Consider the following 27,618-nt stretch of genomic DNA (forward strand, 5'->3'; position numbering starts at 1 on the left):
CCGAATCAAATTAATCACCACCGCTCCCCCTAGCCCAGCCTTTCCCTCTGCTCACTCTTTTTTTTTTTTTTACCCACCTCCTCCTTTCTCCATTTCTCGTTCTATCTCTCTCATTCTTTTGCTAATTGGGCTATCTGAGGTGCTGACTTCAAAAGGCACCTGCTATCAAACATAGATGAAAAACCATGAAAAGGACAGTTCAGGATATACAGTATATATCCATATTAGATGAATAGTGTATGAATTTTGACCTCGTCAATGTACGCAGCGATTAGAGCAAGAAATATTTGTGAGCCTGAAAAGTTGTCTAGGAGGAAATGTGTACAATGTATTGCATTTATTATATGAATTTAAAACTGCTCTATGCCTGAGAACTTTAAGCCCTGTGTGCCACTCCAGCATTTCCCAAAAAATGGCTCACTATGCACCTCTGTTTGGATTTTGTTCATCTGTTATTATCATCATCATCATTATTATTATCATTATTATAATTATTATTATTAAAAAAGAAAGAGAAGCAAACAAATACTAAATAGCAGAAAACACACAAGGACTTCATAGTGAGGATGAGATCTAATTTTAAGGGAGAGTGTGGGGATAAGCCTGCCTGAAACCTTACACATGACACTAAACACTTTACAGTCACACATACTTGTTCATCTTAACATTTTGGCTGTTTACATTTGCAAATAGTCAAATCAGGTCTCAGATTATAAGCCCTTACACTCACAAAGAACAACGATGGGAAAAAATAAAAGCAGTCTTATCCATGTGTCTGACAGAAATATAGATGGAGGTATAATAGCCTGATGTCTCCTTATAACTATTGTAGAGGAATTTGGCTACTTACATACTAATAAATTCTTGTTAATACTCTGGATGGAGCTTAAAATATAATTTAATTTTACATCAAGCTGTGCAGATGTACAGTGTAACAGCTTGCTATTATCGCAGACTGGGCATCAGTTCAACCACATTCAAAAGCTCAGTACCATACCAAAGCACAGCATGCAGTTTTATATTAAGAATATATCATCACATTATTTTCTTTCCAAAAGGTGGTGCTTAAAATGTACCTTCAACCTCTATATGTAATTGAGGAAAACATGGTTTGTCACACAAATGGTTACCCTGGACCAGAGAGAAAGCAAGCAGGCAGACTATGCCCAAACAGCTCCTTGAGGTGGTGCATCTTCTGAAAACAGTTTGCACCCTCAATAAGCCAAACCCTAATCAATTTATTGTCTGACTATAAAATGCATAATTCTCATTTCCCATGTTGACAGTTCAGAATACTGACGGTGGCTGCAATGGTTGTTCGTGAGGCAAGTTAAGTAGCTTGAGAGGAGAAAGGTGAAAAGTCTTGAGATAAAGATGGCTAGAGTGGAATAAATCAAGTAGGGTGGAACTTTACTCCAATAGTAGTCTGGACATGTTATACTCACTTGCTTGACCTCAAAACCACTGTTGAAAACATGTGGCTAAGTAAGCTCAACAAGGAAATACAATTTTATCAGGCATAAGAAGAAGGTCTGTGTGTGTGAAGTCAAAGGGAGTTCAGTGAAATCATTTACATTTTAAAAAGATACATGAAACCAATAACTGCACACAATTTAGGAAAGTTTTAGGAAATGCTCTATGATAAATTTTGCTTTGGATGCTTATAGATTCATTATACGGACATAAACAAACTGCAGATAACTAATGTTCAGTGTCAGAAAACACCTTCAGTGGCTTATGGGAATGTCTATTAGTAGGATTTCACAAAATCTGCTCTTGTTATGGAAACATCTGTTTTAACATAAGAAAAGTAATACCGCTTTAACTAATATAAATACTACAGGTTTTAATAATCATTTCTGCAATTTGGGGGGTGGTTCCAGGATTTTTTTAGTTAAATTCTGACCTGCTTAGCAGCTGGAGAGAAGAGGAGCATTAATGAAAGTAGCTTGAACTTAACTACTGAACTTGACCCTGTTTTCAATGAGAAAGACAACAGATAGTGATAAATACATAACGAGAAATACACTGACTGAAAATAGAAATAACTACATAGATAAAGAGCAAGAGATACAGCCATGTACAGCCAGAGGGCGTGTCTCCAACCATCAGCTCTCTGCTCTTCCACCGAGTCTCAGAGGTCACCCTTGACCCTGCTCTGAGCACATTACCCCTCCTGCATTTCTGTTTTTTATGTGGGTGAGTGTGTGCTGGCAAACCTAGCTGTGCTGCTGGGCAGCTGATGGAAAGTAGGAAAAAGGGTCAGGAAGGGTCAGCTGTGGCTCGGTGTGGTGTCAGCCTGGTTTTGCTGGGTAACAAGGAATGGGAGACGCAAGAGGAAGAGGAAGAGAAACAGGAAGGTGAGGAGAAATTAAACTAGGCTCCCAGAAGTGATGGATAAGGAGAAGGATAGGGAGGTTAGGAAGAATGTATTAGGCCTTGAGCAGTGTGTTTAAGCAAGGGAGGGAAGGACACAAGGGTAAAGGGTCAATCTGCAGAACCAGACAGTGTGGATTTGATCACACATACAGACTCACAAGCACACACAAAACTAAAAGATGCTTACACAACAGACTGACTACCAAACTTCAACGGATTTCACACACAGACACACACACACAGGTGTGGGGCTATGAAAAGGCCAGGGTGTCTTTATAGCCAGCTCTCAGAAAAGGTTATTAGACATCAACCAGAACAGGCGGCTGTCTCTGCCAATAAAAAGTGGAGGCGTGGGTGCACGGGCCAAGGGGGTGGAGAGGTCAAATCAAGGAGTGACAGGCGGACGTTAGGACTTGCCATACAGGTGAATGCAGATGGGACAGCTGCCAACACTGACATTTAACTGACATCAACAGCTACCATCAGCCATGTGCGCATGCACACTTATGTTTATGTATATGACATGAGCAAGCGTCTGTGTGTGTATGTGAACTGAGACCGAATCTGAAGGTCAGATGGAATTACATACACTCCCACACACACTGTCTGTCTGTGATTTCCTGGTGTCCTGGTTATGAAATGAATATGGAGGAGTTAGAGCAGAAGGCTCGGTGACACTGGGACAAGGTGATAGGAGTGGACAGGTGTGCGTGTGTGAGCGTACGCCCGTGTGTCAGCACTTTGTGCCAGGACAGCAGGTGGGTAGTCAAAGGACATCAGTGACCTTCTCCTTATCCCTCCCTCCACCCGCCTCCCTTTGTCCATCTCTCCCTCTGTCCCCAAGTCCCAATTCATCTCACCCAGTAGCAAGCACTCTGTCTCTGCACAACAAGTCATGGGCACATTGAGAAGATGAACACAAACACAGGTGTGGGTGGTTTATTCATGAACTAGTGTGAGATGCTGTTTTGACACAGTGTTCTTGAATAATGTAAATGTGCGGCGTGTCCTCCAAGCTGAGAAAGAGATGGGTGAGAAAGGCTGGAGAAGAAGTGTGAAAAAAGTACTAAATGGAAATGTGTGCGTGATATTCTTACCTTTAGAGGCTGATGGAAGCAGTACCGGGGGATTGAAATAGACATGAAGTCGGGGAGAGAGGGGAGGGATGCAGGACAGGTGAGAAAGACATTGGTCATTACTGTGAAACAAGACAGCAAGACAGATAACAGCAGTAGTAAAAACACACAAGCCACACACTCACTTTTTGTCTGTGAGGAGAAGGCCAAGGTGAGTTTGGCAAAGAGCTCATTGTTTTCAAATTTATCTTCTTTTGCCTTGGTCCAGAAACTGTTCTCAGATAGGTCCTCAGGTCCAATCTAAAAGACAGAAAGAAATGCCAGTGTGTACAGACAGAAAGAGGGAGAAATATGGAAGCAAAATGAAGAAGAGAGAGATGTATTGTAACTGTTAGATAACCATATGATTAAATTGACAAGATTTTCCAAAAATGGTCATATGTGCACCTGGCAAACAATCAGCCAACAAAACAAAAGAAACAACAGGGCTGTAAGAGGAAGTGTGGGGATGGTAGAGGGAAGGGAGAAGGAAGGAAGGAAGGAAGGCACAAAAAGGAAAGGGAGAGGAAGAAACAAGTAGTAATTTTCTCTAATCTTCGCACACTGTCTCTACCACAAAGCGTCTTGAGCTTCAGAACTTCACATACACAGAAATAGAGGATTCCACTTTTTTCCACCCCCTATTCTTTCTTTCTTCACCCTTACTCACTCGCTTTCTCTGTATCCCTCCCTTTGTCTTGGTGTTGCCTTCTCTCTCTCTATTCTGGTCACAAGCCACAATTAACTTTGTATGTTTTTCGTTCACTTTCTGAGTGTTCTCATCAAAAGGGAATGAGAAAGAGAGAAAGTGAAACAGAGAGAGCGAGTGAGAAAGCAGTGGTAGTAAATTTACAGATATCAGTCCTTTCATTATAGACAAAGCCTCAGGGATGGGGCGTAGGACGAAAAAGACAGAGTGTATGGAAAGGAAATGTGATATGGGGATGAGCTGAAGGAGCAAGAAAGAAAGCAAGAGAGCACGCAAAAAGGAGGATGAGACCAAGCCAGAAAAAAGTTAATTTAAATTACAAAAGAATACTGTCCTTTCTAGCAGCAATTTAATTATCTTTCAGTAGCGCAGTTAAAAGAAGAAGGCTTATTAAAAAGCAATTTCTGTGACATCCTCGTCAAACACTCTCATCAGCCCAAGAGAGAGAGAGAGGGAGGGAGGGAGGGAGGGAGGGAGAGAGAGAGACAGAGAGAGAGAGGCTAAATGCTGATGAAGTCTGCTGAAGCCATTAAACAGTAGCTTTAGGCTAAAGAAAGACAGAGGGCTGTTTTGATGTTTTAACCATCACAGATGAGAGGGAGGAGAAGAACATGAAGCACATAGTCATGAGATACACATATGCATGCAAGTCACTTTAGGTCAGAATCTCACCGTTAAAGCTCCATCTGACATTTCTCTCACACTGTTGCACACACGAAAACACACCCTGAGCTATTTCAAACTGTAATGTAAGACTCAGTGCATCGCAGTACATAGACACTTTAAATTACATTAGAAGTATTTACCTTAAGACCCCCTCCTGTTTTTACATGAGTAATACGCTCATCTTATAATTAGGTGCTGGAATACTGTATGTTATACTGGCTGACAACAGCCTCACTTTCAACAGTGGTGTGATTTTTGGCATCAAGGAATTTTATCTCAGGACCACTTCTTCATATGGTTGTATAATATAAGTAAGTTGAGAAGTTTGTGGAGATGCCATGGGCCTAATTTAAGCAAAAGCCTGTGGCAGGAAGTACAAACCAAAATGACTTAAAAACAGATGGGCTAATACATATTCAAGCTAAGTGTTCAAGCCAAGCATCTACTTTGTATCTACATGGGTATTCATCCAAAGAAGCAAAGGGTTAGCTATATCATGTGATGAATCAAATAATGAAGAATATAAATGTGAATTTCCTCTTTCCACAACATTTTTACATCACCAAATAAACAAATGACTGACTATTTTGCTTTCAATCTTTGAATATTGATTAGATACTGAGCCATCCATCTTGAGCTGACCTTGCTCCAGTTGGCTCTCTTCAGCTGGACCTCAGGCTTGTATTCCTTCTTAGGCTGGAGCCCAAAAGGCAGTGGAGGTGGTACAGGGGCACCCCAGCCCCCCATGCCAAATGGTGGGGGTGGAGGCATGCCTGGGCCTGGTGGTGGAGGAGGGATACCAGGGCACCCAGGCGGCGGTGGTGGTGGTGGAGGTCCCATCCCAGGTAAGGGTGGAGGCGGTGGCGGTCCAGGCATGCCAGGGAGAGGCGGGGGTGGTGGAGGCCCTGGCATGCCTGGTAAAGGGGGTGGGGGGGGAGGAGGAGGAATACCAGCATGACCAGGTAATGGAGGAGGGGGTGGGGGAACAGGCATGCCTGCATGGCCTGGTAGGGGTGGGGGCGGAGGCGGAGGAGGCATACCTGCATTCTGGCCAGGGAGAGGAGGGGCAGGTGGTGGAGGGGGGACATTGGGTGTTGGCACAGGTACAGTAACTGTAACAACTTTGGTCTTGGCCTCTTCCAGATCGTTGGACAGCTTTTCAACCTGCAGGGAGGTAAAGATACAGTGCGTTACCAGAAGTATTGATTAATCTTCTATTGGAAATACTACTTCATATGATAAATTACGGTATATGGTTTGGAAATATAGTTTTCCTGATTGTATATTGTTTGTTCATTTTGAATAGATTTGCCAATTTCCCCCATTTCCAATTAATAGTCATGCCAACAGAGTGATTAGATTTTGAGAGAAAAATGAGAGAACAAAAGAGGGGAAAGAGTGACACAAAAAGAGATTAAAGCCTGGGCAGGATTGAGTTTTGGGAGAGATGGGGAGAGAATGGAGTACGAGGCACTGAGAGAAAAACATAGCAGGGGGGGAATTAAGTCCACAGCGGAATTCAAAAGAAAAAGTTTTTAAGAGGAGGACAAACTTCTAAATTAGAAGTGAGGTTTAAATCAATTTTTTATTCCAACACTGAAATACTAATTTCAGTGCTTACATCAGCGAGGCGACAATTCTTGAGAAAACTGTCCAGGTCACTAAAGTTAGCCAGCTAATACTGGCACATGACAGAAGACTGGGGTTTGAATTGAAATATACTATATGGGATTTAAAATGTAAAAGTGTATTCACAGTATGTGTTCCTAGGTGTGTAAAGTGTAAACCAAGTGTCTGTTTGCAGCATAACAAATTGTTTGTGTTGTTTTTCTCAGACTTTGAAAAGAAGATGGTAACAGACATAAAGGGCCTCCGAGGCAAGCTTTCTTAGTGAGGCAGCAGATGAAGAGTTGGGCAAAGCTTCACACAGAGGGACAGTGAGAGATCTCTACATGTGAAGAAATCTTCGATGGGCAGTGCCTCAAACACAGAGAAAGTGAGCGATCTTAGTATGAGAAGCATTGGCTGGTGATGCTGATGCATTGGACAACTGTGTGAGTGCGTGCATGTGTGTGTTTGAGCTTTTGTGTAGTGAGAAGATGACTGCTGGCATCAGCCACTTTGGATGAGACTCATTTTGGAAGCTGTGTAGTACACACACACACACACACACACATACACACACACCTCTTCATGTGGTTATGAGCACACATGCACAGAGGCAGACTGTTCTGGGTCACTTGGTGTGTTTGAAAGTTTGGGTGTCACTGTGAGGCAGAGTCCAGCTGGTGTGGCAGCAGGACACTGACAGCTAAACAATCCTCATCTTTGCCTCCCTATTGTATGAGTACGCACGCACGCACACGCACGCACACACACACGCACGCACACACGCACGCACGCACGCACACGCACACACACACCATGTGTATCTTGGCTGTAAAAAATGTGTTTGTCCTATCTCCATCATTCTTCTTCTTTACTCTCCCTTTAGTCACTCTTGATACTCCCATTCACCCACTTTCCCTGTTTTTTCTTGAGTTTCTTAATCTCTAAAGGATTTGGCTTCTTCTCATAATATCCTTTTAGATTTCTTCCTCTATTCCTGCCATGTTAGCATTTGGCTAAATCATTTAAGGCCAGGAGGCTTCTGTGTTTGTGTGGGTGCACATTGATGCTGGACAACTTTTTAGTAGTTAGACGTCTGCCATATTGTATTTCTCTAAGCCCTAAAATATTTTACATTTTGCAGCTTTAGTTGAAGTTTCTACTTCTGTTGTACTAACACATTAAAATGCAAACAGCTTCTACTTAGATTTTGAGTTATTTGAATTAAGGAGGCACAGACAGGTGGGTGTGTGTGTGTGTTTTTGTGTACCTGCTGTTGCAAAGAGCTTAGCTGTTGTTGTAGGCCCTGGTTCTCCTTTTCACGCTCCAGCTTAGAAGAAGCCAGCTGTTCCTTCTCTTGGCTCAAGTCCTGCAACTTGTGCTCATAGTCACCTTCCAGTTTCTTCAGCTCCACCTGCAACTCATGGCGTGCCGTCAACTCTGCATCCAGCTAATACAGATGTAAAGAGTCATAGAAAGGGACAAACTCAGTTACAGTATCCTAAAACGAGCAAAGACTTGGGTAGACTTTTTGGTGATTTCACAATTTTGTGTAGTGGTCAATTTTTCTTTAACAAAAGGTCCAAGAAGAAAGAGGACTTCACAGATACTGTGCCATTGTTGCAAAAATAACGCTCCTGATGTGTTTGTGTAATGTGTACTAACCTAACTTTTACTTAGACGGCAAATAAAACATACTGTGTATTATACTGATACCATGCAGGGAAAATACAAAAATTAAAATTTTAAATATAAATTCAATGCTTACTGATTATGTCATGAATTACGATAAGAATATTTTACAATATTCTCTTCTGTGCTTGACAGCCATAATGTGAGACTACGAAAACAGGTTTCCCTGCTCAGATTTTTCAGCCCAATCATTTTATAAAAAAATTAATTAAAAGGATGACTGCTGATCAGTAAAAAAATACACCAAGTAAATATCAAATCTGAAGTTACCAAAACACCAGGGCTCTCCTATGAAATATAGGAGCAAAGTAGATTTGCAAGCAGAAGCTTTTTAGCCTCCCTCTTGAAGATGCAGCAGTTTCCATATCTCTAAGACCTGTAGAGGCAATTTCCTGCAGTCTAGTGCTTTCAGTTTCATTGTATAATTTACACTGTAAATTAGTGTCAATTATTGAGTTAGGATGCTTCAGTGCACTTGTATGAGCTCACTTCTCACTTTCATTTTAAAGCCTTCACATCCATAAAAACAAAGAGACATTTTATCCCCAATTTTCATTTTCTCACTTTCATAAATGTTCAAGGATTTTTCTTCTAGAGCACTTGACAAACAGGATAAGAGTATTTACACAGATGAATCCATGAACACACAGATACACATGGCTGTTTAATTTGCCAACAGCAGATCCGTTACTCTCACTGACAGCGTCATCCCTAATTCCTGCCAAAGAGACTGCCTGCAATTACCCCATCATACACAACTAGCACTATGCTGTGTGTGGTCAACGGACATTAATCCAAGTGTGTTCATGTAATGTGTGCGCTTTCAATGAATATGATACCATGTGAGAGTGTGGGTTGTTACGAGTGCCTGAATGAGGGCTAGTTTTAGCTCCCTCTTTGCAATTATCCTGTCACTGGGACAGAAACATAAGGGTAGCAACACACCACAATCAAGGCATTTACCCCCTTGTGTGAATGTAGGTGTGTGTTGTGTGCGTTATTTGCTTGCCTGTAAGAGTTTTTTGTCTGTCAGGTGGCTGTCAGACATGTGTTTGCTCATTTTCCAAGTCTGTTCTTCCCTTTTTCTCATTTGTCATCCCATGCCAGGCAGGCACTTGTCGCATAGAATTTCTTTACAATTCCAATGTGACAATGGGTGTAAGGGAGAAATGTTAGCATTTACAATGATGATGTGCCTACATTGCAATAGTTTGTGAGCCTCTGGGTTGGCATGTAGGCATGATTGTGTTCATGGCATGCGGCTGTTGTGTCTGCATTTATGATTTTCAATGATTTTGTGTGTATTTCACCTTCTTCTCCAGCTCATTTGCCTTGGCCTCACTGGTTTCCACCTTGGTCTGGTCCACCATGTTGTCTGTGAACAAACAGAGAGGACAGAAGAAAGGAAGAGAGAAAGAGAAAAATAAGGTGGTGGATCAGATAAGGGTTTCAGACAACGCACCTGCACACGTCTGGCCGTGAAGACATCGCACCCTTCAGTCTGGCACATGCTGTGTGCACACATACAAACAGACGCATACACACAGAGCGAGTGCTCTATGGGTCTCCCTATTTTTCTTTTATCACACTATTCGAAGCCTAGATCCGTGAGATTATTGTGGAGGCATCGCATTTCAATAGGATGCTATCTGTTGCATGCAGCTTCTGCCTCCAATACATACACCTTTGTCTGACTGTGTGTATGTGCAAGACATGTGAAAGCACACACATTTCCCTCGGTGTGAAATATATCTTTATTTCAAATTCGTATATTCACCCCTCGTTTTTTCCGAGTGTGTATAAAAAAGAAGACCATATAACAGTCTGGGAGTAATATATTATCAGAGGTGAGAAGGACACCAGCAGACCAACAGGGTACTTTTACAGAATAATTGGAGGGTCTACAGGTGGTTCAGTGCCCAAGGGCTTGCCGAGCATGTGCAATAAAAGAACTAATTAACATGAAGATGAATGCCACAAAGTCAATGGATCAAAACAGCTAATCATGATGCCCTAGAGAGGGATCAAACAGATATAGTGGAGATAGAAGAGCTGTGAAAAGCTAGAAGAGAAAATGAAGAAATTACATACTAACTCACAAAAAGTGAATTATACAAATGGTGAAAAGATTAAGTTTGAGTCTTCAATTGCAATGAAAATATAGCTAGTGGAAAAAGGAGTTGAAACTATGTAAAATTCCTTATATCTAGATAAGCTAGTACCAACGCAGAGAAAAATGAGAAATCTATTTTGTGAAAGAAGCTTTTGCCGGATGAAAGAATCTCACAACCCAACCCACATACAATTTCAGAGTGTGTATTTGTGCATGAGTTTACATGGTTATTGGATGTGTAGGGGGGGGCGTTACTTCTGTCATGGTGGCTAGGCTAAATGGGACAAACTTCGAATAGAGCGCACTAAGGGAGACAGAATATGTGGAGGAAAAAAAACTGTAAAGCTGTGCTGAATTTCAGAGTTCAAAGAAAAACACTAAATAATGCATGCAGGGCAGAATTGGGCTGCTTTCCACCGATAATAACTCTGGCAGCCTTAAAGGAGGCCAGCCAGCCTGTGTGTGTGTCAGGACGCATTTAGAAGCAGTGCAATTAGAGCCTCCTGCGGTGAAAAACGGAGACCTGCCATAAAGGAGCATTGAACTCTTGAGACATGACCTGCACCTCCATTCTGCTCTGGTTTAGTTTACTATAGTCAGCAGGTGTTTCCTAGTCAATATTAAGAGCTGTCACTCAAGTCCACAAGAGCACATGCACATGTACCAGTACGCACTACAATTCAGCATTTCTCAGCTATACTCAACAGAGGGACAGGAAATCACATGGATCAGTGACTACCATAACACTTTCTTCAATCCCTACAGAAAAGTCTGTTACCATTGTAGTTGGTGTAGGTTCTGTGTGTTGCTCACAGACATTGAGTGGATAGGTTGACAATTTTTCTTAACTGTCTTGAACCAATGGTCAGGTGCCTAGACTTTAGACTTTTCTTTATTTGATCCCCCATAGGGGGAAATTTTCATGTTACAGCAGCAACAATTGAACAGGGAGAGTGAAAAGAAGCAATAGTAAAAGAAAAAGAAATGCCTATATAGAATATAAGAATGCCTATATAGGCATTGTAACAGTTTTTACTTGCTGTAATTATTCCTCCTTTTCATACTGGCCATTACAAGATCCTTTCCTAATGTGCTTCCAATGGAAGTGATGGAGTACAATAACTAGAATACTTACCCCAAGTGCATGATATAGGCATCTTTTTAATAGCCAGTATGAAAAGGAAGAATGGTCAAAGCAAACAAAACCAGTATCAATGTTCATATGGGCACTTGGCTATTGTAAAATTGTGACTCTATCCGTAAAACACAGGGAATGCTTACATTTCCATTTACCTGGGCACTGCTGACTTTTATTATATTAATACATCAACTACCAGTGCATGAAAGTTACCAGCTATCTATCATTGTATGTCAGGGATCAAACATTAAAAGAGGACAAAGAAATCTGGCCTACTTTATCAGATTATTCTGATAAAGCTTTTATCCTTTTGATGAAGTTTATTTTACACCACCGACCTATGACTGAAAACCTGTAGCACAATTCAGCCCGCAATGTTATACAGTCCCTCTCTGGCTCCACCTCGTGGAATTTCTGGGCCACTACACATTTATCAACTATGTAGATGGACTATGTAACATGTTAGGATAAAGAATATTACATCACATAGAGCAGGTATATTGCCATTGAGAGTAACTCTGTCTAAAGTTTCAATACACACAGAACTGTGCAACAATAGTTACATTTTTCTGGTTTGTGTGCATTTTGTGTTGATTTGGTCTTTTATGCCTGTGAAAGTGTCCGAATATAGCACTAAATTCTAAAGATGTTGAGTTGAGTGCGATAAGGCACCATCGACACTCAGAGAGAGAACAGGAAAACCCTTATGTATATGTTCTGGTGTGACAACTCACCTATCAAGCCCTCAATGTTGAGGCTGAGGTTACGACACTTGAAGTCAGGGTCTGCTCCATTCCTGTGAAGCACGATCTGAGCGATGCACTCGTCCATCAACTTGTAGTACTGAGGCCTGCAAGAGAGAGGGTGTGATGGATGTATAAAGAGATGGATTAGGAGACAGACAGGAGTAAGATAAGATGAAAAGGATGGAAGGAGGATAACAATGGAGAAGTAGAGTTTATATATGGCACTGGGAAAAAAAGAGAATGTTTCACTCTCTCCAACATAATTTGCTTGTTGTGTCCACAATGACAATTATAGTAAATGTTTGTCTTTAACAATATGAGTCTAGTCTGCATGAACAAGAAATCTGGCACAAAATATGGGTAAAAAATGGGATTGACAAAAAGCAAACAGGTTCATTTGTTCAGACAAATGTGTGAACATGCATGCTTTGTCACTTTGTCTGCAACTGAGATTGGCTGTCTGTATGAGCATGACAGTTTGAGTTTCTTGTCACAAAGATTGATTGTGTGCAACTGCGTTCACAAGAGTGTGTTGGTGTATGTCCAGAGCCCCGTGTCTGATCAAGCCAGCTTCACACCGACACTCAATTTTGGAGGTGTCTTATTCCCTGACCCCATTAGATGCTGCCACAGTCACAAACTCAATACTTTATTTATTCTGTCTCCCTCCCCTCCCTTGTCTATCTTAGTCACTCTGCCTTTGTCTAACACTTATTCCACTCCATCACTTTATTTCAATTTTTTTTCTCTAAACCTCACATTTATCCGTGGAGCGAGAGAGACATCTAGTGTCTTTCTGGAGAACTGAGTCAAAGTGAAACAGATTTGTATTTGGCTACGTCTTAAATCTGTCTTTCTTCATGAATGCCTGAACATGTGAAAATTAGACTATATTAGTCTACTAGGTATATTAGGAAAATGGTGGTTGGTAAGCTCTATAAATTGTGATGAATCCTAAAATACATACACAGATGTCATTGCATTTTTACACTACATCTATTAAGCCCTGTACAGTCTGCTCACATGTACAGCACATACATGTCTATAAATATGACCTTTTATATGATTGCATTTGTGTACTCCAGCAAATTTCCAAGCCTCCATCTCCACTTGAGATTAAGCCACAGTAAGCAGCAGCAGGTCTCCTTTCATTCATTCCCACACAAATGTTAACCCCCACACGTCCCTCCCTCATTCTCTCAACGTCTACCTAGCAATCTACCTAAACTCTCAATTTCTTCTTCATTATTGTCTCGCCCTCCATTTCCCTTCTCTTTTCATCTCTGTAATTATCAGGCTGTATTTTCTGCCACTCTACAGTGCTCCCTCCCACCCTCACTTCCTGTTTCCTTGTGGAGTCTATTACAGACCAGCTATATTGTGTTCCACTGAATCACCTGGATAGAGAAGCAGTATGGGAAAGAGGAAGGGACAGGAGAGAGGGAAAGGTAAAAAAGCCACAATTTCCTGCCTGTCCGAAACCATAAAGGCAACGCCGGACAACAGAACTAACTCAACTCAAATGTGGGCACACCTGCTCATGTTTTTGTGTGTTTTGCCTATTCTGTAATATATGTGATATTAAGTATACCAAAGCATTCCTCCAGAGGAAGCAGAGTATGAAAGTGGACGTGTGTGTAAAAGTGCATACACTATGCCATACAACTCTTGACTTATCCTCAACATTATTCTGTCCCCGTCTTGTCATTCAATCATTCACTCTCCCTTCGTCTGTTTCCCTAGTTACACCCCCAAGGGCTTTGGAAGACACAGGGACATTAGCATATTTCTGGTGATAAGAAGTGATGGTGTTCATTTCTATTAAAATGGAATTGGACTTCTTTGCATGTATTAATTCATCGGCCTTTGAGCTGTGCTCTGGAAAACAAACAGGAAATGGACAAAAGCCTAGAAAGGAGGAAGAGGTGGGTGAAGACAGACATGAATTAAAGAAAATGAACTTAAATTTTTCCTTCTGTCTTGTTTTTTTTTTTTTAACAAGTGCTTTCCTGCATGGATATAATATGGCTACATGATAATGACAAAATCAGCATTATTTTTTGACATTAGCCTCAATATCGATAATGCGACAATACTTTGGGATGAGACTACACAAGACTATTGAGAAATTTCATTAGTAATATGACCATTTCCTTGCTACAATGAGGACTCTGAATCTCTGCATCTTTGGCGTATAAAACATGCAGCATCTGTGTGTGCCCAGTCTTTAGAAAAAATTAACAAGTAACCTGATTGTAGTTATTACCCATCAATTACAATTTATGTATCACAATAATAGAACAGCAGTGATAAGTAAATCCAAGATGGCACACTTTCTAGTCTCTTGTCACAAAACAATATTATATGAACATACCAGCTCTAATATGTGAGTGAGCAGGAGCATGTGGAAGTGTAGTGAGTACATGGTTATGTGCTACCTGGCCAAATAATCATTACGGATTAGCAGCAGGTGCTGCATCAGGGAAAGGAAATGGCTCTCTGCCTTGGAGTCCTTCACAGTGTTGACTAGGATCTCAAACACTTCCCTCACATCACTGAAGCAAAACCAGTCAAGGTACAATTAACACCATGAAAAAGAACACCAATATCAAATACTCCACACGAAGCATCTTCAGCAATCAATGACAATCACTGATAACTCTAAACAGTGTGTTTTGCATTGTCTCTGTATTTATAATGTGTCTAGGCAGCACATACAGTGTTGCAGTAAGAGAGAGGCAGGCTGTACACTGTATCGGCCACCCCTGGGAGACACCTGGTGTTGAAAATTATAACTGCATGTCAAAGGCAGCAAGGAGAAATAGAGCAGTTAGTAAAATACCTTTTGGAGCTGTTTAAAAAATTTATATTGTTACAGTCAGGGTGACTTTTTATCTAACAAAAAACCTGCCCACCCTGGATGTACTTGCTGTGTGGTGAAGACAAAACCACAGGAATACATAGTTATGATGTAATCACGAATCTAGTCTTTCAAGTTCAAAAAGTAAACCCTGACAGTTTCTACACAGGGATAATCTTGCTCATTGGAAGGATATTCCATCTCAATGCGGATGTCATCAAGACGTGCTTTGAGGTCCTCAGAGTCATCTTCAGCCTGCTCATCAAACACTGTTAGTTGCACCCTCAGCTCTTCATTTTCTATCTTCCGCACCTCCTGCAGGGAGAGTGATCAGATACAGGCAGAGGAATAAAGAGGCAAGGAATGGCAGGAAGAATGTGACAAACATCAAGTTTGGACAGTTGAGACAAAGTTTTTACAATATCTGAGGGAGTGACAATCAGTCAGCAAGATAGAGGCATTACCATTAACATTAAGAGTGAAGAAGACATAAAGAGTGAAGGGGCCATTCACACCAAGGAACATAACTATAACATTAACTATAACAATGTGAGCATCCACAATGATAAACATTACATTCTGTCAACAGTGGGGATTAGCACATGCTGCATGCTCCAAGGGCCAGATTCATAAAACTCTGTGTTTCAATACTAAAACTATGCGTATGCACAAAGACAGAAGTGTGTATACAAATTATTTTTGTCAGATTTATAAAGCAGCATGTACATATGGTTGAATGTTGTGAATAAAAATAATTGTGGAACTACGCACATGAACACAAGCTTCATTTCCACTCCATTAATTTGTTTCTAAGTCCATTTTTAGCATTCTTAAAAATCTGTTTGCACATCAATACCTATGCCTGTTGCACTCACATTAGACCTGTCAATGAGAAGAATGAATAAGTGCAATTTAAACGATTGTGTCGCATCCGCAAGGTTCTCCAACAGCTGGCATTATGTGCAACCATTACCCAAGACAGTGGCAATTTATAGCGGCCATACCACTCATTCGTTACATGTGTTATGGCGATGATATCTCAATCATCATTATTACACATAAGAAGGATGATCAGTGTTTAATTCATAGCGCTCATATTTACAAAGTGCTTCAGAATTTAGGATCAAATGAAAAGCTCATTAACAGAGAAATAATAGCTGGACTAAATAAAAAGAATGATGGAATTCATCACTAATTAATGATTCAAATTAAGTTAGTAAATTTGTGTCTTTGAATGACTTTTCACGGACTACAGTGTAGACTGCAAAATAAAAACACAATCAGTGGAATTGGCAAAGAACTTAAACAATCTTTTTCTGTAGCATTAGGTCTCACCTTATATTTCATGTCAGCTAAAACATGTTGCTAGTTTGATGCTTGCATGGGTTACACACATTCTCACCACACATTCTTCTTTTATAAATACTAGTTTTTGTGTGGGAAAAGACACATATATGTTTTTTTGTGTTACACATTGTTTATACATCTGGTCCCAGCTCTGTCAGCAGCCAAGGAAAATGGATTTGGTGAGTTTCTATCGTCCATCAAATCATCCTGAAAGTGATCAGAACAATATCGTTTGCCACTGTCATTGTTGTTACAGTTGTGTTGTGGACTCTGGCATCCACTTGAGACACTTTTTAAAACGATACATTTGTAGTTAGTGTTATAGTTATATTTCTGGGTGTGGGCGGCCCTTAGGTGCTGTTGTTGTTGAGTCAGTTTGACAGAAAATCAAAAGATAGTTTTTTTCTGTACCGTCAGCTGCTCTCTGAGACCCAGTCTTAGCAGTTCAGAGCGAATGTGGATCCTGAAGTCCAACTCTTCTCCACGGCTGATCAAGGCATTGATTAACTGCATGCAGCCACCCTGCCAAAAAAAGGGAAAGTCAGCTTCACAGTTTAACTGAATGGACGATAATTGTATCGTTTTCAATGCAGATTGCACTGAGTAGTGCTCAAATCAAATGCAACCGTGGGCATCATTTGTCAAACATAATAATAATGATAACTTTGTTCATATAGCATTTTCTTAACAATGTTACAAAGTGCTTTACAAAACAAAGTAAAACCAGACAAGACATTTAAAAATGAGGATAAAACCAAAGGATAAAAGCACATAAAAACAATTAAAAGAACAAAATTAAGATAAATAAGAATGGTAAAAATAAAAATATATCAAGCATTACTGAAAGCTTTTTGCAAAGAGACAACATAAACACACATGGGAATTCATTATTATTAAGATATGCATGTCAGTGCGTTTGTATACCTTCAGAGCAATGATGTGATTGTTCATGCCAGCAAGGAGGGGCTGAAACCTCTCAATGTCCCGTTTCTCTGCCTCCTCTGTAATGGCCTCCAAAACACGTTCATGACTGCAAGAAATAGATAATTATGCACATTATATAAAATTCTGCTACATGTACTTACATCAACTAACAATACATAAAGTCTGCAATGATGTATGAAAATGAATGAAGAAAAAAAGTACATTGTGATGCTTCGTTAGAGAGCTTTTATTCAAACCTAATTAAAGAAAAAAAGAAATGAGCTATCTAACCGTTTCATTATTGATATCAATGTTAGTCATCGTAAAGAGAGCAGTTAAAGACTGGAACTGCATAGAACAATAGACTTAGTAGAAGAATTAGTTGTCCAGAAGCATAATTTCTGTGTGTTCAACATATTTAATTACATGGCATCGATTTTTCTGATGCTTACAGGTTCTCAGGATGTTCCAAAATTGAGATGGCAGAAAGCAACTTCACAGCATCCACCATCATATGAGGCACCCTAGGGTTGATGGCCCTGACCAGCAGAGGAATTCCCTCATCTGACTCCAGCATGGATTTCAGACCATACTAAAGGAAGGAGGAACAGAGGAAGCAGAATGAGGTACAGTCCTTTAAGGATTCAATTGTGTAGTAGGGCAAAGACAAGGGCTTTCATGGTTAAAATTATAATGTTTACATCATAAGAATGAGTCCTCCTTGGTTCAGAGAAAACGTACTCTGACTTCAATGACTCCAATCCATGCTTTTTTTCTTTTGATAAAAACCAAATGCTGCTATGACCAAAATGTAATATTGACATATTTTGTAACATTTTCAACTAATGACTAATTTGGGTCAATACTGACTTATGTCAGATTTTGAGATTTGGTAACTTAGGACGAGACACATCACCACATTGAAGACTCAAAGCACTTGAAGATGAACAGTGACCACATTCACTATAATGAACTGACCAAAGTTGGTTATATTGACTTCATAAAGTACTCTAGAGTCTACACTACACTCGACTCTAAAATAATGGCTGGAAAAGGGGTAAAGATTACCCAATTATCAGTTCCACTACTAAACTAAAAACTAAATGTAACCGTATCTAAGACAGGATTTGGCATTTTAATGTCAGTAAAGACACAGTAAATTTCCTTACCTTGTTGTTCATAAAGGCCTTGAGACAGCGAATGATCTCGTGTTGACATTTTACTCCCATCATTCTAAAATGGTGGGTGAGAGTGAAGACAGACACAAAATTACATTACAAACACATTGCTAGTGGGCACAATTGCCTATTCAGTTGTTTAAATGTCTTACGGGTACTCGTCTTTGTCCTCTTGTAGTCTTCTAAGCAGACTCAGCAGCAAGGCAAGCCCTTCATCTCCAAAGTTCTGCACCCAGCTGGAAGCGACAAGACCACATGTTTAGTATACTGTGCTTTTGATATTTTCACATTTCACAGCTTGCTTTTTCCCTTTGTCATTGTTCTTGGTATGGCTTTTAACCAACTGAGTCAGAGATCTGCACTTTTTGGTGTTAAAGTAAATTTCCAAATGTTGAAAATTCTGGTCACACTAACTGTTCTGTAAATTTTTTTCCCTTAAGTAAAACTTATAAGTAATATTCACCAGTGTGTGTGTGCTGGCTCTAATGATTTTATAATGGCACAAATATCACTTGTTATTTTGTGCATAGAGCTGATGCTGTAGCCTTTAGGAACTCAAACCTCTTACAAAAGAACAATCCAGAATAGTAAGCTCACCCTCACAAAAAAATAAGATCATCATCCCCATATTAAATCAAAGGTATTAGATGTATAAAAAACGGACTAAACCTACTTTAGCTATGCTTATTAGTGCTATAATGCTGGAAGTAAAAAGGACTAGCAGCCATATGTTTTAAATTCTAATTGTTCTGCTGGTCAAACTCTGTAATGTATGCGGTCAAGTACTGATTGGGCCTTTAAAGGGGAAAAGTTACTTACAGCAATCTGCGGTTATTTTGAAAGAATGTTGAAAATAATACATTTCTTGCTTTCATTTTTGTTTGATTTTTAGTAAAAATTGTATATTACAATACAAATAATCAATGTAGTTTTTGACGGTGACATTATAGAGACTTTGGTCATTGATCAAAGTAAAAAATGAATCTCTACAAACTGAAAAAATATTATCCCATAAATATTTATCCCCTTACTGTGATACATCTAAATCATCACTGCTCCAGCAATTTTTAGAAGTGACATAATACAGGAAGTTGAATGAAGATCACTTGTGTAAGGGACTGCATAAGAATTTGATTCCTTTTAGGCATTATTTATGAGAAGCAACTGAGGCATATCTGAACATGTCTGGGTCTCCTTTGCACATGTAGACAAACATTTGAAAAAGAATCTGCAAAACAGCTTAAACTCTTAAGTTACAGGGTGGCAGCAAAAGATAAATATTTTAAAAAGGCTTGTCACAAAGTGTTAATTCGATTGAGCGCTGGACTTCACTCCAGTGGACCTATGTAGCTGAATGTTTTATTTTCAAAAGGCCCAGAATTTATTTATATGCTTTTTGTAAGTACAGTATGTATGCGTGTATTACCTGACAGGGTTGTTATTGAGTGAGACTCGCAGAGATTCCAGACAGCTCAGCAACTGTGTGTCTCTGTAGTCTGACTTTAACTCCTGAATGTACATCATGGCTGATTTGGAGCCCTCCTTCTGGTCTTGGCCCTAATCAACAAACAAGCAGACACAGTGGGCACACAAACACAAGATCATTCTATGTTCTGCATTTATATTTGTCTTCTTACAGGTCATAATTGATATTATTTCCACGAGAAAGCACAGTGGCACGGCACCGAGGGCAACAGTCAAGCCTAATTTTAAATTTTGATTTGCTGAATTAAAGGGTACGGTGTGTGGGATTTTCTCTTAATAGGCTTATTTCACAGTTAAATGAACTGTGCTAGCAACCATCTGTGCTTGGTTATGTAGGTCTTTTGAGCTACTCGGTTTCACCGTATTTAATTATATTACAACTGCTGCTTTGGAAACATTTATTCAGCTACTAGAAGTGTAGCTGGTCCGATCGATGATGTGATATTTCTCCCAGTGAAATTTCTCCAGTTAATAACATTTCTATAATATATACAACAATCAAATCTTGATGTGAGGACATGACTTGAGGCAATCCTTGAGTCAAAGAGAGCCCTTTGTGTGCACAGTAGTCACAACAATTAGTCTAAAGTAATAGGTTCAATGTATGACCTGATCGCTTTTTTGATTGTCCTTGAAAACACTTCAGTTTTGTTTTAAAAGTGAATATGGCAAAACAGGCCCATATGTAGAACTATGTGTTTAGCATAGGACAATATGGCATGTAAACAACCAAATGCTTTGTCACTTGTACTGATTTTAGCCAGAACTGAAAAAAAACAACAAACAATGACTGATATGAAGCATGATGCAATTCCCTTCAACACATTTTATTATTAATACTTATTTTGGTACTGACAGCTTTAGATGTGTGGAGGTACTGGGAGACCATCTCTCGTTTGATTATGATGTCTTTGGCCCTTAGAGGCCGCTGCTTCTCCTCATTCAGGTTCATGTCCACCTGGTGACAGTCAGGATCCAGATGATAAGAAGAAAAAGAAAGAAGCAGGGTGGAAGGATGTAGACTTAAGTAATTACTTAACAAAAATATATCACAAAATGGAAATCATATTGAATTTATAAAAGGGAAGAATAACATGAAGTGTCTCCAAAAGTGAAAGTAAGGAATATAAAGCCCCCAGTGAGATGCTTACAGATGCTCAGTTTAAGAGTGAGCAGTGGCTTTGATGTGTTAAAATATCAGGCAAAAAAAAAAACTACATTACAAACAGGGTTGCAAACATTGCAATTTGCTTGTCTTAAGAGATTTTTCCTTTGTGCTCTGTGTGTCCTACTGTATACTCATTTGGAACAAACAGAATGAATTGACTCTTTCACAATGTTCTTTTTTCAAAAGGCATTGAGGTAATTCTATGTGAAAGGCATTTAATGGTAATGGCATATAATTTAAAAGGTAAAGTATTTTCTTCTGGAATATACAAAGTACGAGTTTCCATGGCAGTTCAGGGGAAATAATGAATAAATGATTCTCCAAAAGCTTAATCTTTCACATACAACACACACACATTCACAGTCTTTCTCACCAGCATCTGTTCAAAGAGTTCCAGGACATATTCATCAGTATGATCATGCAGCATAGCACTCTGAGCATTGATCTCATAGTTGGCAGCTGAAGAGTGTCGCTGGCCTGGCACATGGCCGGGCTTCTCCTTGTCCTTTTTCATCCTCATGCTGGTGAAACGCTCCAACTGGTTTAGCAGACAATATGGCACAGGTTAGAGGAAAGGGGTTAGAGAAAAATAACTGCAAAGTGTAACCATCAATGAAAGGCCACAAAACAAGGTAGGAATCCCTAATTAGCTCACAGTCTGAAGACCAGCCTACTCGCTTAATAGCAATGTTTAATAATTAAACAATAATAAAATACCTAAGGGCTTTTTCTCCCATAGTTTTGGGATATTACATTTTCTACAGCAGAAACCTTTCATCAATGTGAGACCATGATTAGGGATTACAGATGTCAAAGGTTTTTGCTGACAAGCATTGCCACAAAGTCAACATGCAGTTTCCCTCTGGCTTTAATGACTTTATCTAATGACTTTGAGTGTTTATACTAAATGAAAAACACTGCATAACATCAACTTTAAAAGGTACATGTAACCTTGGCACATATTAGCACAGTGACCCCCAATAATGATTTGAGAATAATAAAATGTAAATATGTACGATTCTGCCGTCCTCCTGTTGCAGGCACATGAAGGCATCACTGGCTTATGTGCCAAGCATTTCATGCTGTCTCTGTGCATTTTCAAAGCATGCATATCCAACATGAATACAGGGACAAACACAGATACTTCACAACATTGGTGTTACTTCGGTTTAGGTTTGCGTGACAGACGCTGACATGGCGTTAAATGGATAATGGTGAGTTAGTTTATAGGCAACCACAATGAAAGATGGGCGAGTCAAGCACACAGGTGATGGTGAAAAACACTAACAAACCTACCTCATCAGGAATCAGCCGTTTGAGTTTCTGTAAAGGATGAACAGATGAAAGGAGAGAAAGAGAAAGAATCAATTAGACAGAAATCATTTAAGACAGGACACTAATCCAGGAAGTTGTCTACAGCATTCATGAGTGATTCACACCAGGACAGATGGAAACACTATACATAGATCATGGTTATAACTCAATCCAGTCATTCTTAAACATCTCTAGAGAACTAATACATTTGAACTAGAGTAAGCCTAGGTAATCAAGACATCTGGAAGGTAGTAATTCCATGTGTGGCCTATTAGTAGGAGATCAGCAGTCAAAGGCAGGGGGACATCCACACATTCTTATTGAGGAATAAGTGGAACCGTTGTTTCTGAAACACACTTGCATGTCCCTGTCACTAGGTGTCAGGCTACACCCAATATTGTCCCATAGGAAACCCGTTGAAAAAACTCATGCCCTGACAAGGTTCATGGAGAGCACATAACATCAAAAAGTCACCAATTAGAATAATCACAACTAAAAATCAGCATCACAAAGGAGATGGGGAACACTGTTTACAATAATCTTATCAAAGTTAATGTAGGGCAGTGTATACATATTTTGTTCCTGACTGACAAATTTGCCTAGCATTCAAATTCAAAGCCAAGCTGCTCTCCAAATATTTTGAGAGAGGGAAGCAAAAGTCATGATGCACCTCCAAGGCATAAGAAGAATTACAGTGGACATAACACACTGCCCCCTTATTCTAACATCAAATAGCATGCAACCTTGGGGGTGGTCTCAGCTGCAGCGGTATGACGGGTCAAAGCGTCATAAGATCACACAGAGAGACACACAGTCCTCAGTTTTCCTCATTTAAAAGCACACACAAATAGACAGTTGCTGTTGACAGATGTTTCCCTTCTCCTGTGTTAACCCAAGGTAAAGAGGTGCACTAGCCAAATTATTTTCATTAGCTATCTTTTGAAATTTTTAACAAGGTAAATAAAAAAGTGAATACAGGTTGTTCCTGCACTTCTACTTCTTTGTCTCATGTATCAGCTACTCTACTTAGCACCATAGCTTCAAAGATATACCATAGTCAGCCAATTTGATTAGATTAACAATGTAATTTGAATAAAATTTTAACAGACATGTAGGTTTGTGGTGTGCATGTCTTGTTTGTGGTGTGCATGTCTTGTTTGTAATTCTAGCTCCTCCTGTCTTTTCTTTCCATTTCTCTTTGATCTCTACATTGCTCATTGCCTCTGACCTCAGAATTAAAGTTTTGTGTGACTGACCATTCATGTATCTTGAAATACATAAGGGCAAAGTAAGTAACAGTGAGGCAAATAAGATTCTGTACCAATACACTGCGATACATTTGCTTTGTCTCTTGTTGTCTACACTGGTGTGACTGCACATGCGTTGGCTGCTAGGGGTCAGGCTATAACCAGTCATGTTCCAGGAAGCAGAGCTTACACTTTGAGGTTTACACTGTAAGTTTCAGCAAGTACATTAGAATAATAAAGGATCATCACAACAAGAAAGATGCCAAGCTGCAGCTAAGACAGGTTTCCCAAGCCATTACTAAATGTGACAGAGCAATGTCAAGATTTTGTGGCAGTTATTGAAATATTAAATGCATAATACATTAAGGATCTAAGTGCAAAGGTGTGCCATTTTAAAAGATAATGCCATAAGCAGGATACTGTCTCTTCGATACCTTCAATTAGAGTATCTTCTAATCAAAGGTATTGGAGAGGGACAAACTGGTGTCAGATGGGTATTTGTGTTGGGTATTAATTATTCCTTCAGTCCTTTCTCAACTACCTCCAATTACTAACAAGACAACCAGCTGCTTGCAGTTGCTCTTTTGTCAATAATGTCAAAAGATGTGGTAAGCACACCAGGCAAGCAAGAGGATGTACATCTTAGCTATTATTCTGGTGGGTGGAATATTGATTCTTACAATTATGATTCTGCAGCGGAGGCCAGCAGCAGCCATCTCAGAGGCTAGGGAGAGAGAGATGAGGCGGTAGAAGCAGAGGAGCCCAGGGTAGAGCAGCTAGAGGCACAGTGTGCACACATGGGGCAGCATGAGTAGAGGCAGTGCAGACCTTTTTAGCTTAAGACCATGTTTTTTTTGTTGTTGTTTTTTTGAGGAAATTCTGTTCATTTTGACACCTTCATGATGATTCAAACTCTGTTCTCTGTTCATGTTCTAAAATGCACATGCATCTGGACCGGCTACCACAATAAAGGACAGAGAGGCTCGGATTGCAACACACAGAGGGAGTATGACTTTTGTCTCTGCTCAAGTTGCCATTATTCCACTGTATTTTAACATAGCAATAGTTGCTTGCTGCTATATTAATGTTCTGAATGTCGTATATGGGACCTTTAAGCCTGCTCACAGCTTATGTTAAGATTTTGTAACAACCTTTGTGTAATTAAGACTTTCTGTAACCTTGACAAGGGACATCTGAACACTACACAATAAAGGTGGGCTGTACTGCACTACAGCTACCATAGCTGACCAAGTTTTCTCTAAATTTATCTGTAGCAGGAGAATAACAGAGAGGAGGGAGAGAAAAGTAGAGAGAGAGAGAGAGAGAGAGAGAGAGAGAGAAGGCAATCTGATCAAGGGGACAGCAGTCAAGAAAAGGATGTTTCCGCTTAAACAGCTGCCATTAACTAATAGACCCTCAACCCATGCACACATACATACACAAATATTGTGGTGCTATTCAACCCACAAAACAGAATTACACAGCTGACAGTAGGCACAGTGGATTCTGGGTAATTGTACAGGAAACGTATGACTATGTCCGGAAGAAAGCGATAGAGATAGATGAGGAAGGAGGAGACAAAATGCATTCTTGAATTGAACAAACTGTAAGTGTAAAGTTCCTCTTTTCAACCCACAAGTACAGTTAAGAATACATTCCCTCAGAGTGTCTGAGCCAGGATTGACTTTGAGGGGGTCAAAGGGGCATATAAGTCTCTTTGTCTGAGGGGAACCATAAAAGCAACAATGAACCACTTCAGAACCACTTTAAGAGCTGCTCTGAGCACCACGGCCTCCATTAAATAGATGAGCCGAAACCAGCTATGATCCAAGTACAAACTGTTTATTCACATGGCTGGGCAATATACTTGAATTTAACTCTAAAATGTTAATATCATATTACTATTTTAGATATACAGTATATCACAGTATGGCAATGCAAGCATGATTATGTATAGAATTGTTGTTCTTTAAATGAAATGCTTCACTGAGTTACAGTTAGCTTATCTGCTCATCTGCTTGGATCATTTCTATGAATGTTTTGTAAAAAGATTATTTGATATGACTATTATCAATCCCTTGAAAGTCCACACACAATAGTGAATTATTCTGCAGCCCTATTTATTCATGCTACTGTCAACGGCAACAATCTGCATCAGAGCTCCCTCCACACAGAGCTCAGAAGGTTTTGTTATTTATACAACCCAATACCACAAATTTGCTTCAAGGGGTTTTGCAATCTATACAACAGGTCCCCCTTTATCCTGATAAAGCCCCTACCCACCACCAAAACAAAAACCTTTAACAGTGGAAAAAATTAAAGAAACCTCAGAATCAGAACAACAAACATTTAATGTATGTTGAGTACAGGAGAGACCAACATAGTGAAATTGCAGTATGGAAAATCAGGATGACAAATTTCTACAACCTCCTCAATAATAAAAATGCAGAGGGCTTCCCGAGCGCAGGCTACCAGCTTAATGAGCTGATCAGCCACAACGTGCTGATTAGATGAAGTGGTACATATGACGGGCCCCCTTCTTACTACAGTCTTTGGAAACGTCGAGCCACCAACACCTCACCATGATAAGCAATTTTGCAGCTTTTGAATGTACAGACTGGACAGATGTGCTTGGATATACCTTGATATGAGTGCAAGTTGCAAGTGAGGGAATATTTATGAAAGCAAGAAATCAAGAGTGGTGCACTGATTGCTGCTACATATAAGTGTTCCAAAGGGAGCATAATTACACACTCTTGAAGGCAGCACCAACATAAGGAGGATATGTAACAGGTTCTGTCTGTCTGCCTGTCTGTCTGTCTCTTTGACCAGACAGCTGAAGAGAAGGCAAATCAGCAGATGCTTGTGACAGTGATATAATGAGCCAGCCACTCACTGTTGCTGATGTTTCTCTCTGTGTGCATACCTGCACCTGTCTGTGCATGCATATTGAAATAGCAGGTCCTGAGAGTGGTGGAAGAGATTATGTAAATCAGGACAGGAATGAAAACTAAGTAAATCCAGACAGGCAGAAAGCAGAGTGGACACTTTTACAGGCAAATGAGTGAAGCACCAAGAGATCTGTCAGATCATCATTCAAAATTGATGCATGATGGGTTGTAGGGGAAAAGTGTGATTTTTTTTTAGACAGATATTGCAAATTTGATAAGGACAAGACATCTTTTGTATTTGTCCTAGGGCTACACTCATACATTTAGTGGATATAGTCCCATCATTACTGTATTATGTCAGTCTTATACCCATTATCATCTTTATTCCAGTCGATCCAAAATTTCACCTGTTCGTAGAGCCCTCATAGTACTAATGGCCCAAATTCCATTACCAGTGTGTCAACAGTGAATTGTATATTTGGATATTTATCCTCCCAAAAGTATTAATGTTTCAAGTTATATAATAAGGCATGGCAATATATTCAGCAGACGACAACTTTCTAGGCCTATACACAGTAATGGCATACGCAAACTAAAATGTGTAATGCCAGCACAGATCAAACTGAATGCTGATGAGTCAAAGTCTGTGTGGCACTAGTAGACTTGAGAGCAGTCACATTTTCTTATTAAACTGGGATTACGGCCACTGGTTTGTACACTTGCCTGGAAGTAGTAAAGCACTGGGAGAAGGCCTCTGCAGTCAACTGTGTTCAAATGAATGGACTGGAGGCTTTAAAAGTCAAGCTTAAGCTGGATTTACATATATTTTTGTTTTGCCAGCATAGTTCCTGCCTATTAGTGCATCACATTTTGATGGTTTTGACTCTGTTTTGGCCTGCAGTTTCATTCTGTCTTATTTGGTTTTGCTCTGTAGCTTCACAGCTTCACATATAAACATCCATTGTGCAGTACTAAGAAAGAAATCATGAGTTCTAGGTGGGGACACGCCGGATACCTTTGGGGGCCCTTTGTCATGAA

At 39.8% G+C, this 27,618-nt stretch overlaps 1 protein-coding gene across 1 annotated transcript in view; it reads right to left on the bottom strand.

The window, feature by feature from the left end:
* Positions 1-27,618, bottom strand: part of LOC139207684 (protein diaphanous homolog 1) — a 79,412-nt gene that overhangs the window by 34,900 nt on the left and 16,894 nt on the right. The window contains exons 2-18 of the mRNA XM_070837424.1: positions 22,425-22,451; positions 21,502-21,666; positions 20,817-20,918; positions 19,902-20,032; positions 18,628-18,711; positions 18,467-18,530; positions 17,750-17,889; positions 17,298-17,403; positions 16,785-16,895; positions 15,223-15,341; positions 14,605-14,721; positions 12,155-12,270; positions 9,480-9,544; positions 7,748-7,927; positions 5,512-6,033; positions 3,641-3,755; positions 3,104-3,260 (exon numbers count right to left, since the gene is read on the bottom strand). Coding sequence (XP_070693525.1) covers positions 3,104-3,260; positions 3,641-3,755; positions 5,512-6,033; positions 7,748-7,927; positions 9,480-9,544; positions 12,155-12,270; positions 14,605-14,721; positions 15,223-15,341; positions 16,785-16,895; positions 17,298-17,403; positions 17,750-17,889; positions 18,467-18,530; positions 18,628-18,711; positions 19,902-20,032; positions 20,817-20,918; positions 21,502-21,666; positions 22,425-22,451 — 2,321 coding nt within the window. The remainder of the gene's footprint in view (positions 1-3,103; positions 3,261-3,640; positions 3,756-5,511; positions 6,034-7,747; positions 7,928-9,479; positions 9,545-12,154; positions 12,271-14,604; positions 14,722-15,222; positions 15,342-16,784; positions 16,896-17,297; positions 17,404-17,749; positions 17,890-18,466; positions 18,531-18,627; positions 18,712-19,901; positions 20,033-20,816; positions 20,919-21,501; positions 21,667-22,424; positions 22,452-27,618) is intronic.

Source organism: Pempheris klunzingeri, chromosome 9 (genome assembly GCF_042242105.1).
Source record: "Pempheris klunzingeri isolate RE-2024b chromosome 9, fPemKlu1.hap1, whole genome shotgun sequence".
Taxonomy (NCBI): Eukaryota; Metazoa; Chordata; class Actinopteri; order Acropomatiformes; family Pempheridae; genus Pempheris; species Pempheris klunzingeri.